This window comes from Pongo pygmaeus, chromosome 1 (genome assembly GCF_028885625.2).
Source record: "Pongo pygmaeus isolate AG05252 chromosome 1, NHGRI_mPonPyg2-v2.0_pri, whole genome shotgun sequence".
Taxonomy (NCBI): Eukaryota; Metazoa; Chordata; class Mammalia; order Primates; family Hominidae; genus Pongo; species Pongo pygmaeus.
This window is the reverse complement of record NC_072373.2, coordinates 79,309,883-79,327,441: the sequence shown is the minus strand read 5'-3', so window position 1 is coordinate 79,327,441 and position 17,559 is coordinate 79,309,883. Positions and strand designations below refer to the sequence as shown.

Here is a 17,559-nt window from a genome sequence, read left to right as displayed (position 1 = left end):
AAGCCTACCTTTTCCCAGTCTGAACCAATCCCTTCTGATTCTGGGCTTCTTTGTGTTTATGGCATTTATCATAACATGAAATGTATTATATTGAGTTGTATCTGGGCCAACTTCTCCCACAGGACTGAGGAGGCCTCTTGGATGGAGGCCATGTTTTATTCATCTTTGCAAAGTTTATTTTTTTCTTCTTTTCCTCTTTTTTTCCTCATACACTTATCAAGCACATATTATACTCTTGAACCCAGTTTTGTTTTGCTGGGGATGAATAAGATACCGACCCTCTCCTTAAGGATGTTTGGACTGGGGTGGAGAAGATAGATGCACAAACCATACACTTATGATATCATAACATGATTCCTACATCAGTGGAATGTACAATAATTAGTGATAGACCAGAGGAAGGAATGATCTAATCTGCCTAGGGGAAAAGAGAGAGAATTTATGTTTATTAGGCACTAATTCTGGGCCGACTCTCAAAACTATCCTGTAAGTACATATTGTTATCTCCAATTGATTAGGAGACAAAGGAGCAGAGAAATTAAACAACTCCCAGGACAAATCTTCAAAGTAGTGTAGCCAGTATGACTTTTAAGTCATGTTCAATGTCAAAGTTGAACTTTGAAAAAAATATATGGGCTTTGATACCTGGACAAAGTGGGGAAGAATATAATAGGCAAAGGAAATACTCGGTGTGAGTATTTTTAGGTAGGAAATAGCCTAACACATCTAGGAGTCCACAGGTAATTTTGAGCACAGGGTAGGGGCTGGAGCCATAGAGGGCCAGTGTATGAAGTTAGAGTGATGTGGTTTGTGGCTGGATTGATGGACAAAGAGCTAATTCCTGAACAGCCTTAGTTCTATGATTAAGAAGTTTTTATTTTATTCTGTGAGTAACGGGGAGCCAGTAGATGATATAAAACAAGGCACTAATGTGATTATATTAACATTTAAGATGATAGCTCTAAGAGCAATGTGAAGGCACATTAGAAACAGAAGAGCCAGGAGTCTGGGAAGCCAAGTCTAGTTTCCACCTTGGCCAGTTTCCACCCAGGCCCTTCATGCTGAACAGCTCTACAGAGCACCGATCACGTGGTAATTTATGTGTATGTTGTCCCCTCGAGCTGTACAACTGCTCACTCCACAAAAAGAGTTTTCTTCTCCCATACCTTGTTATACATTTCTATAATTGCACTTAAAATACTTGTTTTGTAGTTTTTCAAATTTACATGTCTTCATTTAATAGGTTTTGATCTGCTTAAAAGCAGAGAATAAGTTTCTCATCTCTCTCTTTCCAGCATTTAGCACAGGGCCTAGACCATAGCAGGTGCTCCATAAAGATTTCTTGAACGAGTAAATGAATGAGCAGAATTCCATAGCACTCTAGAAGAGTTGTATGATCATGAATTGGATGTCCTTGAGTTCAGAAGCTCAGCCATTTATTATTTATGTGAATTTCAACAGATTACAGTCATACAATGCTTAACAACGGGGATCTGTTCTGAGAACTGCATTTTTAGGTGATTTTGTCATTGTGCAAACATCATGGAGTCTACTTACACAAATCTAGATGGTATAACTGACTGCACACCTAGGCTATAGGGTATAGCTTATTGCTCTTAGGTCACAAGCCTGTACAGCATATTACTCTACCGAATAATGTAGGCAATTGTAATACCATGGTAAGTATTTGCATATCTAGTCATATCAAATTGCAAAAATTTGATAATTTAATGAGACCACCATCGTATATGAGATCCATCATTATGTGGTGCATGACTGTATTTAATCTCATTGAAATTGCTTTCTCAACTGTAAAATAGAAATAATAAAACCTAATATGTGGAATTGTCATGTTGACTAGAATTAATGTATGTAGTGTGCTTATATAAGTTCCTAGCTCTAGTAACACTTAACAAACGATATCGTTTGCCCACTTTTTCATGGGATTGCTTGTTTTTTTCTTATAAATTTGTTTAAGCTCCTTGTAGATTCTGGATATTAGACCTTTGTCAGATGGATAGATTACAAAAATCTTCTCCCATTCTGTGGGTTGCCTGTTCACTCTGATGGTAGTTTATTTTTCTGTGCAGAAGCTCTTTAATTAGATCCCATTTGTCAATTTTTGCTTTTGTTGAAATTGTTTTTGACGTTTTCGTCATGAAATCTTTGCCTATGCCTATGTCCTGAATGATATTGCCTATATTTTCTTCAAGAGTTTTTATAGTTTGGGGTTTTATACTTAAATTTTTAATGTATCTTGAGTTAATTTTTGTATATGGTGTAACAAAGAGGTCTAGTTTCAGTTTTCTGCAGATGGCTAGCCAGTTCTCCAAGCACCATTTATTAAATAGGGAAGGAATCCTTTCCCCATAGCTTGTTTTTGTCAGGTTTGATGAATATCAGATGGTTGTAAATGTACAGTCTTTTCTGAGTTCTCTATTCTGTTCCATTGGTCTGTGTGTGTGCTTTTGTACTAATACCATGCTTTTTTGGTTACTGTAGCCTTGCAGTATAGTTTGAAGTCAGATAGTGTGATGCCTTCAGCTTTGTTCTTTTTGCTGAGGATTGTCTTGGCCATATGGGCTCTTTTTTGTTCTATATAAATTTTAAAGTAGATTTTTCTAATTCTGTGAACAATGTGAATGATAATTTAATGGGAATAGCATTAGATCTATAAATTACTTTGGCCATATAGCCATTTTTGTGATAGTGATTCTTCCTATCCATGAGCATAGAATGTTTTTCCATTTGTTTGTGTCCTCTCTGACTTCCTTGAGCAATGGTTTTTAGTTCTCCTTGAAGAGGTGCTTTACTTCTCTTGTTAGCTGTATTCCCAGGTTTTGTATTCTCTTTGTAGCAATTGTGAATGGGAGTTCATTCATGATTTGGCTCTCTGCTTTTCTGTTGTAGGTGTATAGGAATACTTGTGATTTTTGCATACTGATTTTGCACCCTGAGACTTTGCTGAAGTTGCTTATCAGCTTAAGAAGTTTTTGGGGTGAGATGATAGGGTTTTCTAGATACAGGATCAGGTCATCTGCAAACAGAGACAGTGTGACTTATGTAGCAAACCTACACATCCTGCTCACATATCCCAGAACTTATAAAATAAAATAAAAATAAATAAAATTAAATGATAGGTTTATTATTAGTTGTAGCAAATGCTGCCAGTGCTGTCCATTTCCCTTGAACCCTACAATTAGGTGTAGTCTGGTCAGCTTCCAACTTTCAGTGCCTGCATTTCTGTGCCAGCAGTTTCTTTCTAGAACTTCAGGAGAGTGCCCTGCCTTCAGCATTCCAGAAGTGCTGGAACATTAAAAGCCAATGACTGACAGGATCCAGTGTACACACACCCAGCTCTATCACCCCCAAGAGGGATAACTCTGAAGTGTGTGTTCTACATTAGTCTTAGTCTTCAGGGTCTCTGCAGGATTGAGCTACCACAGAGATAGCCGGTTTAGTAGTACACCGTTTAGTGGCTGCCTTTTCTTCTCTGTTACTTCCTTGCTCCCCAAATGGTGTTCCTTGCACCTCCCAAATAAAACACTTCCTTCTTAAATCTTTGTTGGAACATCTACTTTTAGGAGATGGGGAATTTTCTTAAAATATAATTATTATGAAAGCAGATGAAATTTTCACATTTTGAAGAATTTTGAAAAAGCTTTTAGAAAAGTCATTATTTCTGTGGCAGAAGTCTAACGAGATTTTTCTTCATTTTTCTTGGTTACAAGTGTAACAGGGATTATAACCCATATTTTGCTGTCCCGTGGTTAAGTCACAGATCCCATCTCTGGAGACCTGATTACTGGAGAATTTCATGGTCTTGTTGTAATAGTCTTGACCTTTAAGAATGGCCCTCATGAGGGAAGGCGGATGGCATGTTTCTATTGTTCTATGGAGAATTCCATAGCCATCTTATATCTTCTTTGGGAAGGCATTATATAGTAAAATCAAGCAGAATTTCTTTCATGTAACCCCTTCTTCTTTGTTTTTCCTCTCTTTCCTTATGCCTTCTCGCCTCCTAACAATCCTCCAGGTGTGGTTTCAGAACCGAAGAGCCAAGTTCCGCAGGAATGAGAGAGCCATGCTAGCCAATAAAAATGCTTCCCTCCTCAAATCCTACTCAGGAGACGTGACTGCTGTGGAGCAGCCCATCGTACCTCGTCCTGCTCCGAGACCCACCGATTATCTCTCCTGGGGGACAGCGTCTCCGTACAGGTGAATGACTGGCCCACTCTTCCTTGCTCCACTTCCACATGTTTCTCAGCGGTCGGTCATGTTTCAAGCTGCTTGTGCAGCTCACTGACATTTCTTACTGGGTTAATCTCTTCAGAGACATTCAGTTTGCTGACATCCCCACATTTTCCCAGGAGATTATAAGCTGCCCCAGGAGCAGGGTTTGGGGCAGAAGTGAGAGGGGCAGGCTATCTCACCAATTTCCTCTTGGACTCAGGAACTCTTGCAAAGGTTTCAAAGATGAGGAAGAATCTAAAAGAAAAGATCATTAAGCTGTGCCCAGTGTTCCTCTTGCAGCAATTCTGGAGCAAAACTTTACCCTGTTTCCAAATTTAAGCTAAATTCGTTGTATTATGCAAATGTAGGGACTTAACTTGTAAAACTCCAAGTATAGGGCCAAATGCAAACTTTGCAGTAAAACTGGCTTTGAATTAAACAAAAGAAGAAGGAAGGAAGAAAGAAAGGAAAGAAGGAAGGAAGGAAAAAGAGAGGGACTATGACAGAGAGAGAAGGAAAGAAAACCCAAGTTCATTCTGATCGCTTTCATGGCCAAGGTTCTTTGTTAGTAGGTGTGAATTTCTTATAATGCCAAATGCCTTCCTAATCTATTGCTAATTCTTGTCTACTTGTCTGAAGGTTTCTCTGGGGATCAGTTTGTGTGTATTTGTGTGTGTGTGTGTGTGTGTCTGTGTGTGTTTCTTTTAAATAAAAAAGGAATGTATAATTTACACTAAACTTTTATATTAAAAAGTTGAACATTTTAAAAGAAACAACAGAGTACTATTTCAATCTCATAAAGAGGCTTTTAACCTCTAATTATTATGCTGTTCAGAAAATATAGGCTGCCAGAATGGAAGCTGAGACACAAGTTCCTAACCCATTGGATTAGTCTAGAGTGCCTTTCTTTGAAAATGTACCTGAGTACTCTGAGACAGCAGGCCAAGCCTACGTGTTCTCCCTGGCTGATTTCAGTGGAGGAAGAACTATTCACAAATTCGTTTATTATGCTTTTGTTTACCTTTTTATTGTCAAGGTTAATTATTGGTTTAAGGAGAGGTTTTAAATGAAATATAGGAGATTATGTCTCAGATGAAGTTGAATTTCTGACATGAAATGCTACATTTTTGAAATGCAAGTGTTTTTCAAAGGTTCATAGCTTTAATCAAAGCAAAAAGCCTCATCTAAAAGTTTCTTTCTGTTCCAAATCAGTTCCTTTAGAGAAACATGGTAAATGCATTTGGAAATTTGTTTTAATTCCGTGTTATAAAATTAGCCTGAATTCTTTTGGTCTTAGCACATAGAGACCCTACGTCTAGGAAAGTCTTATTCTGGGCCCTATTGCACTCAGATGTGGTGTGCCTTGCTGATCTTGAAACATTAGTTATATCTGTGTGCCCTATTTTAAATTTAAACTCCTCTCTTATAAGATTTACTACAAATACATTTTTTGAAGACCATTGTAAAATCACATATTCTCTAATATTTTAAATAAATGAAAGGCTGCTTTATTTCTCTTATAAATATTGGTATAAGAGAAATTTCGTATGTTCATGAACACGCTAAATGGCTTGGAAAATGGGTGTGGTTCAAAGCCTAATGCTTCAAGATCTCTGGTTTGAATTTGGTCACAACCAGGAAGTATTGCCCCTTTTTCTGTCTAGGTCCTCCATAGGAACTTTTCATATCAGCCATAAACAATCCAGATGGCTGCCACATGGTCCTTACCAGTGAGAGGCTTCACACAGCACACTGCATGAATGGGGATGAAATCATTCCTGAATTAATATAGGGTTATATTACTTGGACCTCAGCCATTTGAGCCTCAGTGTCTGCATCATACGTGTTTAGTATATGGACATCTAACTGAAATTATTAACATGGCAATTTATGCGTGCCTTTTTTGGAAATATTCTATCTTAATGGAAAGATATGTAGAAATACTGGATACATTTTTAAAAACATCCATAATTCACCATCTTGACATAACTAGTATATTCATTTTTGTGATTAGAGTTCAATATTTTATATAGATGCAGCCTTAGTGTATATATTATTTTGTATTCTGCTCTTTTCACTTAAAATCATATAACCTAGTACACTTTACTCATTTCTTGGTATGCTTTTATATCATTTCTCTCTTAGAAATTGGATTTGTAAAAATTAATTTAGAAAATCATAAAATCTGTTCATATTCTGTATGAAGAATAAATTAATCTTCAGATATAAGCAGAAAAGTGATGTTAAAACAATAATTTAATCAATAATAATGTTTTTTGATCCAATGTTGACGAAGTGTTTATATTTTGGTTAATTTCTAAAAGTAGAAAAAAGCTATTCTGTTATTTGGAGAATTTTCTGCTATGTTTAGAACCAAACTATGTTATGATTTCACACTTTGAAGCTTGATAGGAAATATTGTTAAGGAAATAAAAAAGAAAAACAAGTGATCCAAAGCAAAGGTAATGATAGACCTTTTGTGTTATGAAAAATTAACTCACTGTTCTTGTTGGTACTATTATGTCAAGTTAGTTATCTCACATGTGACACTCATTAAAAGGCATTTCTCTTGGTTAATTCTTGGAACACTCTTGTGTGATAGCTCTGTCTAGCTGTGCTTCCAAAGAAGAGACTAAACACTTGCCCAAATTTAAGTCTTCAGCAAGGAGAATTAGAACTAATGCTTGTGTTCCTTGTTTTCATCCAACATGTTAAGCCACACGACTATATTTTCATTCAAATTAAATCTTGCATTGTATTGAAAGTAGTAAAAAAAGTATAAGATTGGAAAACTATCTAAAATCCCCTTTTTATGCAAGAGCTATCTCAGATCAGTGAGGCATGACTGCAGCTGAGGTCCACACTCTGTGGGGACTTCATCCCATTGGACTGATAGATGTGGCTTGGTCATACAAGCCAGGGACAGTGAGCAGACAGTTTTGCCAGAAAGGATAGTTTGCTGACTTCCACAGTTATCCCCTGAAAAAAGAAAGGAGAAAACCAAGGCATAAAAGCAGTTATTTGCATATGGTCAGAATTTTGGGTTGGAAAATAGCCAACATACTTTTTTCTGGGTGTCTTTTACATCCAGAGTGATGGATGTGTAATTTATTGTTCAAACTGGGACATTTTTTAGAGTGAAAGGGGAGCATTATTAATAATTATACTAGGACAACAGGTATAAGCCAGGATTGTCCCTAGCAAACTGGGACATATAGTTTGCTCTAATTATAGCTTGTCATGACCTCACTCATTCCCTTGAGCATGTGAGAGGTGATGACATTAGGCAGGCAACTGAGTCACCAGAGGGACAAAGCATTCCCTAACATGGACACTGTTGTCCTGGCAGGTGCCTTCTTTATCCATCCATGGCCAGTTAAAGGAAGCTTGTTTTTGGCACACACACCCATTGCTTAACTCAGAACTATTTTTCTTAGGCGACTTGTAAGAGTGAAAGCACCCACAAGCACCAGAATTATTCAGACTCACTAATCTTGCAGTGCTTTGCTTCTTGGGTAGCAGTGATCAACCAAGTCCTGAACTTTTGACTGTTATTTGAGATGAAGTAGGAAAGAAACATTTTCCCAGAGACATCTTTTCCTAGGTGAAGTGGGTAGTGAATGGCCTGGTTTTGCATTATTGACCTGAAGTGCCATTTCCAGAGGGAGGGCTGGGCTTAAAAGAAAGCTAGTGATGAGTGAAAGAGAGGCCAGCTATCCTTGTCCACAGCTTCCCTCCCCATCCTTCTCCTCCCCTCATTTGATCGTGGTCATGGTGCTGCCTGACATCTGCTGAACGCATTTGGCTTATTTCTCCCTTTCACACTTTCAAAAATAGATCCTCGTCCCTCCCAAGATGTTGTTTACACGAGGGGCTTCATAACGGATTCTAACGGAAGACACTGAAAAGGTAACTTGTCAGAGGGGGAAGAGGGAGGCTGCTTGGGGTAGGGTTTAAGTGGGAATTCAGAGTGTTTAAGAAAGTGGGGGTTGCAGTTCTAGAAATTTCAGCAGTGAAGTCCTCAAGTGAGGAATATTATTGGTAACCAGAGCTACAAGAAAGCATGTCCACGAAATGAAGCGTAGTGTGATACTAGTCTAGAGCAGGGCTCTTCAGAGATTGCTGTGCACAGGAAACATCTGGGATCGCGTGACTGTGCAAACTCTGATTCACTAAGTCCAGGGTGGAGCTTGGATTCTGTATCTCTAACTTGCTTCTAGGTGATGCTGATGCCGCTGACACTTTGTACACATTTTGAATAGTGAGACTTGGTAGGTTATGGGACAGGGTTCGGAAGAACTATGTTCTTGTCCTGGCTTCTGCTGCTCCTCAGGCCAGTCAGATCATTGCTCTCTTATGTAGCTTTGTATCTAACATGAAGCTAGCAATAGTCTCCCTATTGCTTATTTCACAGGGGTGTTTGGAACCTATTGATTAGCAATGTGCACTTCAAAAAAAGTCTTGCAACAATAGAAAGATACAAGAGGCTTTATATATAAAAGTATTTCTAAAATGAAAAGTTAAACATAACAGAAAGATCACTGAACATACAGTACAAACGGAAAGCTTACCAATGAAATGTGCAAGTGTGTTCACTTTAAGAGATAAATATACGTATTAGAAAATCAACTTCTGAATTTCCAAACAGAAGTTAGAAACAGAAGTTAGTTATTTAAATCACAAAAGATCCCTTTCCAAAGAATTTACCAGATCTCTTTTTAAAAGTAAATTTCCCTAGGAAAACTGGTATTACATTTTATCAAGTGAAGCAAGTATGCCTCCATTGTTCTTGCACTGACAAAAGAACAGACCAGAGACTTTCTGCAACTTCTATGCATCACAGTCTTGAACACTGTAACCTCTACAGTCTTTGAAAAATCCTGAGCTAGTGAAACCCAAGGATTTCAGGAAAACTCATAGACTTCTCGGCTGACAGATTTCTCTTTAGGGTGAAATTGTAAACATCTTGTCATCATTTGTTCAAAGGGCCAAATAGAAAACAAAGAGTTGAAAATAGAGTCAGGTATTATTTTTTTCCCAAGCTATCAATTGTTTTGTGATTTGTGGGACTTAACACTACAGGTGTTTAGAAAGCAGAGAGGCAGTTGTCCATATGTTTCCTGGCTTTAAAATCGTAGTACGAATAGTATTTTCCATATTTCCTCAATGTTTGACAGTCATTTTAACACATTTTTTTTTTCCTCACAACTTTCAGGGTAGGTTGAAATGATAAAAAATGATTCGTCCCAGCGAAAACAGTACGCCACCTCTGCTGGTGGTTAGCATTCTGCTATCTATGGCTGTGTTGCATCTGTTAGGAATCTCCAAATAAGGAAATGGAAACATTTGAAGCTGATTTAAATGTGTCAGCTCAGTGCAGGTTAGCTGAATCAATAGATGGGGTGCAAGCATTTATTATTAATCTCTAATTTCTCAACGCATTTTATTCAGTAACGTGGTTTCTTGGTCACTGACACAAAGAACTTAACTAAAACTAACTAAAAATGGGGCTTTAGCCAAAGCCTAAAAACTCAGTCCCAGAACTTATGTCTGTACCCCGCTTCCAAGAATAAGTGGGTTTTACTTAGAAGGCAAGATCAACAGGCAGGATCTCTGGTTGTTGTTAAGCAGGCTTCTGGTTGTTGTCATGTGCTTAATCTGTACAAATCACTTAGTTTCAATCTCACCATTTTACCCAAGCAAGCTTAAACCTGTATAGGAAGGACTGGTCATTTTACATGCTCTGAATGGCCCTATAAATTGGTTGAAAACAGTTAATTACCCTCTTTGGACCTTTAAGAAAATATTTCAGGGTTCTCTTTCTTCTTTCTTTTCTTAAAGCAGAACTTCAGAAGTTTCCATGACATGGAAAGCAGATGGTCACAAACAATTTCATATTGGCAGCCACTCAAGGCTCTCTTGCATCTGTTGACACTTTAGGAGGCAGGTCCTCTGCATCTTACTTCTAATGCCATTTTTGAAGAATGACTAAGCTACTCTTAGAGTACTCACTCACAAATTCTGTCTTTTCTGACTTGTAATACAAGTTTTGCTTTTCACTGGTATATCCAAGGACTGCTCACTGCTTGCCTATATGGCACCCTTAGCTCAAATTGAGAAGCTAGATCCATGTCAAACTACTGGAAAACAGACTTGCAATTATTTAGTATGTGTACAAAATATTATTAGAATCCCTATTTGTAGGATTACATATTCTAAACATTTGTTAAGAGGCTGTGAAATAAGATGGCTTCGGTTCTTTTATCCTACTTCTTATGGCTATGGAATGCTGGAACAAGTTAAATCAATTTTGAAAGTTTATACATTTCCTAAGCATTTATCAAGTGAAAATGTTATCACCTATCAAGCTCCTAGGGAACTGCTAAATTCATTCATTAAAAACAACTACTTTTTAATCCACTAATTTGAGGGATACCTATAAGGCATTGTCACAGACTTGCCTCTGGTGGTGTTCTTATACAATGCCACCATATAATCAGGTGAGGGCACTGTTCTTTACTGTGGAAAAGCAGGCTGCCATTTATGTGAAAAATGTGCCAGTGAATATCCAATCTCCTGCGTAATAGATGATCTGAATTCCCATTAATTTGTTTTTGAGATAGAAAGTGCATTAACATTCATCTCATTTGGGATATTACTGTCTTGCCTACATTCGAGAGAGAAACTCAGTATTTCCAAGAAATGTGTTACCCTGCTAAGTCCTCAGACTAGAATATCAGGTGGTAAAGCTAGTTGACTCTGAAATCACTACAACAAAAACGGTTATGCAATAGACAACTTGTAATTGTTATTATAGGATACATTTCTGGGAAATAGCAATAGCGTCTTCAGTAAACTAAAATAATCTCCCCAAGGTTCTAATCTCCCTTTTTGGCTAAAGAGATGGAATACAGCTTTGATTATCTAAGAAAGGGCACATTTCTGTTACATCAGACTTTGCTTGTCCAGAATCTCAAAAAACACATCATCTTTCAGAAAATTAGACCAAGTACTTAAAAGCACAATATTCTATGACAATCTACAATTTAGCATAAGAAAATTTTTCTTTATACTCTCTCATAAGTTTTAGGTTTCTGTTTTCAGAAGCCATTCAAATTTGTTCTCAATACTTAGCAAATAATACAGACAACTCCTAATTCCAGCTTCTTTTCTATGTGTTTACAATTTCACTAATTGTGCATCATCTTTAGGGCTTAATTCTCTCACAGAAACCTGATTAAGAAAGGTTGACTTGGTTGATTTTATAATAATCTATGACTTAGGTACATTTCCCAAATCCAATAGTCTTTTTTTCTCAGATACTTAGATCTTTGGATTCTTGGTATACCCTAGAAATTTTTTGAATATAGGTTTTGTGGGTTTACATACATTTATGATAAGGTCTTGAATGGAACCGTGAACAAAGTGATAATACGTATATGGGCTTTGAAAATAAATGACATTTCTTGGTATATTCTAAAACAAACTTGTCCCACTTTAGTGTATCGTTCTGGTCATTTATCTCACTTCTAATTTAAACCTACCTTAACTGGGAACTCTTCTGCTTCTATCCCTTGGTAGGCAGTGGTAGAAGTGATAGTCTAAACTGTACTAATAACTTGTTCAGTTTTTATTGTGAAATATATTTTTTGATGGATCCAAGTATACACAGTCACCAGCTCCTGATTTTGTCATGTCCTACTGACTTTGCACTTTCTATTAAGATAGTAAAATTGGCAGTAAGGACCAGTTCCTATGAATAAAAGCATATTGGTAAGATTTTTTTTTTTTTAAGAAATCATTGCTCACAGCAGAATGACAGAAACCAATGACACTGAGCAGGAATCAATTTAATCATACTATATATAGATATTTCTTAGTTATCTGTCTATTCATTGAACACATGGTACTAGATATGGTGTCATTTCTACCTGAGGAAACAGTTGTGAACAAGGCAGATGTAGTGTCTGATCTATGGAGCTTATAGTTGAAACAGTGATAGATACTAAACAAATTATTAACTAAACTTGAATCAAGTGCTAAAAGCAAAAGTTTAGTGTGCTATAAAAGAACATAGCCTTGTCTAGAGGGTTGAGATCATCTATCATGAAATGATGAGTAAGAGTGAAGCAGGCAAAACTGAATTAGAAGAAGGTAGGATCCTTTTGAAACCTTTCTGAGTCTCCTGTGTCAGAACACATACATGTATGTGTGCACACACACACACATAGTCACCCATACACTTAACCAGGGCTATAAAGATTTTAAATTAAAGATGTATATTTCTGGAAAGACCTAGTGATCTGGGACTCATTATATTTCTTAACTTAATTTTCTTGAGTTAATTATTAGTAACTGAGCTGAAATAGGTTATTATGAGTTTTGACTCCATGGTGTCCCAAATAAGTATCAATGATATATTCTATTTGTGGAGTAGCTTTAGTTTTCTCTCTTTCTGATCTTGTCACTTGATCCCCAGAACCACAAACTCTTATATGGCTGACAAAATTCCATTGGAATGCAGGCAACAGAAGAGCACATGTCATTCCATTTATAAGTCTATCTCATTCCAGCCCTGACTTGAAAGGGATTTTGCTAATCTTAGAAGCAACTAAAAACATTTTTATTTAAGTAAAATACGTATCCTTTTAACTATTTAGTAGAAAGAGTAATTTGCTATTAAGTCTATAAAACCATTTCTTTTTCCTTTAACAGAGATTCATGGATGCGATTAACAGAAACCCACCAATGATAAATTTCTGCCTAGCGGTGTTTTTAGGTCCTAATTGTAATCTCTGACAAAGAAAAACAACTTCAGATTTTTCTCAGCAATAAAGACAGTGAGAAACAGTTACCTCTGAAGTCAAGAATGCTGAAAATGGAGATTTTGATAGTTTATCTAGGAGATTTAAACATTTTCAAAATATCTGACCCAAAAGGCAGTGTGTGCTATTCAAGTTCTTTTGAGGAGGTTTTAAAATCAAGGCCGGTGGGTTAGTAACCTCTTGATTCAGCAATGCTTGGTGCTATCAACCAGTAAATTAAGAATGGCAGAGAATGTATGTTGGGTTGTTTAACTGGTTCTCCAGGCACATTATTTTATTATGGTATTTGTTATCTAAAATGTGTTAGAATTAAGGTCAGTTGTCTAGAGTGAAGGAGCAAAATTCCCTTTAGTTTATTTTCAAATGCTTGTTTCTATTCCCCACTGCTCCCACAGGCTGGGGAGGTAGGCACGACAAGAGATTAAATACTGTTTTAATAAGTCAGCTGATGAAACACCTGCTATTCAACTTGAGCAACTTTCTTCTCTCACCTCAGAAATAAATCATTACTCACTGTATCCACCACAACAAATACCTCTCCCTCCCTTTCCTCACTCTACACCACTTTCTCCTGCTCTTCAAAACATGACCACTCTTCTCTAAGTACCTTAGACGAATGGAAAGCTGGGGCTGTAAGGGACCCTAGAGGTCATTTAGTCCAAGCCATTGCCCCTGCCTGCCCCCATGCTGAGAGTACATCCATCTGGGGCACAGACTTGCAGCTTTGTGAAACTAATGCCTGTTATTCTCCCTGCTCTCTCCTTTGTCCCTACAGCGCCATGGCTACTTATTCTGCCACATGTGCCAACAATAGCCCTGCACAGGGCATCAACATGGCCAACAGCATTGCCAACCTGAGACTGAAGGCCAAGGAATATAGTTTACAGAGGAACCAGGTGCCAACAGTCAACTGAGGAAAAAAAATAATTAAACAGGCCTAAGAAGAAATCAAAAACCATAAGACACCTATCCCGCTCTGTTATTTCTTCATCTGCTGGGGGAAAAAAGTAAATTACAAACAAACAAACAAAGCAGAACTAAAATATTGGGACCATGGCAGAGAAAAGCAGGAGAGGAGCAAAATGAAAATTAGTTAACAAATGTTCCTCCTCCCTCTGGGATACCACCACCACTTGTTTCTGTGTGTGTTTATTTTGTTTTTCTTTCTATTCATGCTTTGCTTAATGTACTCCAGGCTTCTTCAGCTAGGTTCAGCCCACCCACCCCCATGATTGTATGAAGTTTCTAAAAAAACTACAGCAGCCAAAGAAACCATATACATATATATATCCAGAATGATTGCCTCTACTGTCCTCATTGACTTGTTTGAACCTCAGTGCCTTACCCTGTCCTCTTCCCAGTTCTCTTTATAGGAGCTCTAGGAGCTTTTGAAAAGCCAAAGTCTTTCTGAAGAATCTGTGCTGGACAGACATAATTCCCTTTCTCATTGTCTCCATCTTTGTTGGTCATGGTAAGGTTTTTCCATCAGCCTCTGAAAAAATAGTTGTGCACAACATCTGGTCACTGGACTGTCTGATCCAATGTAATTGGCTGCGTCTGGCTAATTCTAAGCACTAAGGTCTACATCTAAGCTATAGATTTAAGCTTGAAGCTATAGATTATATCACTATCACCACCACCCCTCACCCCACGCAATCAATCAATCAATCATCTTAAGTTAAAGATATTTGTTGTCTTTGAATGATTTGCTGTCACAGACTATTTGGTAGAAGAAATATTTTTCACCTGAGAGAGGAAGAGAAATTTCTCTAGTAACACAAAGAGTGAGTTGTAAAAGGCATGCCCACATCTCTTTCGTGCCTTAAGATAGTGAGATGCACACATATATATACTGTATATATTTATATATTTATATATATATTTCATATATATATATAAAATATTGCAAGCTTAAGTTTGCAATTTCCCAAACAATACAAAAAGCAAATTACACACCATCACCACTGTTCTTATCTCTATAGTGATGAGACATTAATTAGGGATCTTGCTGCTTTTCTTTTTCTACACAAAATTTTCATTAAAGCCACAGAATAATTGATAGGGCAGCTGTTTGAGAACAGTTCCCATTTTCACATTAGGGCTTTAAATGAATGAGAAACTATTTGAGGCTATAAAAATGTCCTTGAGTTTGGAGCCTGAGCTCTGGTGAAATGCTGATACATCTGATCTATCATGGGAATTGCAGTTAGAGAGAGGAGGGAATACCATTTAGTCATCTACCCATTCTTCACTTAGCAGGAATGTGAAAGAAAGGCACATGTTTAAGAGGAATACCTAAAGGTTTTTCTAAATTCCAGCATTTAAAAGACAATTGTGGGCTATTTTTATCTTTTAATATTTTGAAATAAAGTTTAGTGTCTAGGGCTGGGAGCCAGGACCGATCTTTCATTTCTTTTTCTTTGTTCCCAGCCATGCTTTTGTAACTTGCCAGGTGGACTTGACCAACTACATTACCATGCTGTGCCTCAGTTTACCCATTTGTAAAATGGGATTAACAATACTTACCTACCTCACAGGGGTGTTGTGAGGCTCTATTCATTTGCTCCTTTATTCTTTCCTGTATTCTCTGTATGTCCAGCACTTTGTAGCCATGGGAGGAAAGGGACTATAAAAGTGTACAATGTTAATGGAATGATACGGTACCTGAAAGCCTTGTTTTCTAGTAAGAAAATGCTACCTTGCTGTACATACTTATAACCTTGTATTTGGAAATGAGAAATAGGTTTATATTTTCAGATCTTTCAAAAATCACATCATTTGACCAAAGAATAATTTAAGACACAGAGAACAGATTTTTTAATTTATATTTTCATCCTGACCAGCTTAGTTCTAATAATTTTTAGTTGTGAGTGATTAAAAACTTTGGATCAATTTTGGTCAAATATGCCAACTTTGTAGTCTGAGTGACAGGCAAGGATTTTTGGGTTTAAGATGCACTTTTAGCACACATTTGTATTTCCCTTGGCATATCAGATTGAGCTAATGGTGATGTTATTTCAATCTAACAGCCACCAATCTGAAATTGTATTTCAAATGTTGATTCTGTAGTTCTTTAAATAATAATGAAGCTCATCTTATACATTTTGCTTTCACCAATTGATTCCTTCTTCTTTTAACCCACTATTAAAACATTTCTTACTGAATGGTTCATGTAGGCTTGCTGAACAGCACGCATTACTTGCTTCCTGAAGATTTCCCCCATTCATCCATTTGTCCCATTAGTTGCTGTGGATTATCAAGTTTTGAAGGAACAGTACATCCCAAAAGACTGAAACATTCTAAGTGAAATGAGTATAATCCAAGAAACTGGTGAACTTTGGAGCTTTGGAGCTTGGAGAGAATGGCTAAGAAGATTTGAATTATAGGGAGGGAACAGAAATCATACATGAAAAGGTTTTACTGAGAAGGGGAAAACCTTAGATAGAGGGACATGCGAAACAAAATCATTTGAAATTTTGATTCAGACATCCATTTCCAGTGGCAAACAGCAAAGCCTGAACCCATAAACCCAAATGATAGGTGAAATTGGGTGGTTTTATCCAATGTCTCAAGCAAGCAATATCTGGGAATATCATAGAGTAACCAGTGCTGGTCAGCCAAAGAAACATTCACTGCTGGTGAACCAATAACATAAGCATGTATTATCTAAGCACTTGATCAAGAAATATACATGTTGTACAAGCTCTCAATTTTGTTCATTTATTATCAGTTTTTTAAAATACAAGTTTGGTATGTGATTTGGAAAAGATGCCTTCTGGATCTTAAGCCACTTGTCAGTGGAGGTCTTCAGGGCCACAAATGTCAAGACATATCCCTGTTCCTCACCATCATGATACCAGATACAGGTGAATACATAGGAACTATCTGCCTGTGTCCTCAATCTCCCTTCAAACAAGATGCTGATTTGTAGGGTACTTGGCAGGTTAAATTAAACCAGAAGACATGACTTAATAAAAAAGGGAATGACGTTTAGGGTATAAAGATCTCATAAGAAATGTAATATGTAAATTATATCTTGCTTTATGTTGTAAAATATACATTGTTTGCGCTAGAATAGAAATGATTTCTTTTCAATAAAAAGAAAGAAGGACACTACCATGTCTTTTGTCATATACATTTGAGCCTGCTGATTCTTTTCTCTTTGAACTTCAAAAACACAGATCTGCTAGAATCTGAGATTACATGCAGAAGAGTGAAGGTAAGAAGGGCTTATAGACAAGAGAACTTTATCCGAGTGTGATATTATTTTCTATAAAACAGGAAAATAATCTATTTTTCCTCAGAAACAAAGACAATGGTAGGAAGAAGAGGGGACACTTACTATTATAATAGATGAGAATAGAGTGGAACTTTTATGAGAGTTTAGCATTTTTAAAACTAATATCTTTAACATTCACAATACCGGACACCATATGGAAAAGACTTCATATAAGCATGGCTGTTTCTTCTGGAGTAAATAAATAGAAAAATAAAATTTCTT

At 37.0% G+C, this 17,559-nt stretch overlaps 1 protein-coding gene across 2 annotated transcripts in view; it reads left to right on the top strand.

The window, feature by feature from the left end:
• PRRX1 (paired related homeobox 1) overlaps positions 1 to 17,174 on the top strand; it is a 78,142-nt gene extending 60,968 nt beyond the window's left edge. Inside the window, exons 3-5 of one of the 2 annotated variants that reach the window (XM_054447760.2) lie at positions 4,037 to 4,218; positions 8,071 to 8,142; positions 13,834 to 13,911. In XM_054447760.2, the coding sequence (XP_054303735.1) occupies positions 4,037 to 4,218; positions 8,071 to 8,125 (237 nt within the window). In that variant the 3' untranslated portion in view covers positions 8,126 to 8,142; positions 13,834 to 13,911. Of the gene's footprint in view, positions 1 to 4,036; positions 4,219 to 8,070; positions 8,143 to 13,833 lie in introns of both variants that reach the window. The other variant, XM_054447730.2, reaches the window with a different exon arrangement.
• Positions 17,175 to 17,559: the final 385 nt, after the last annotated feature.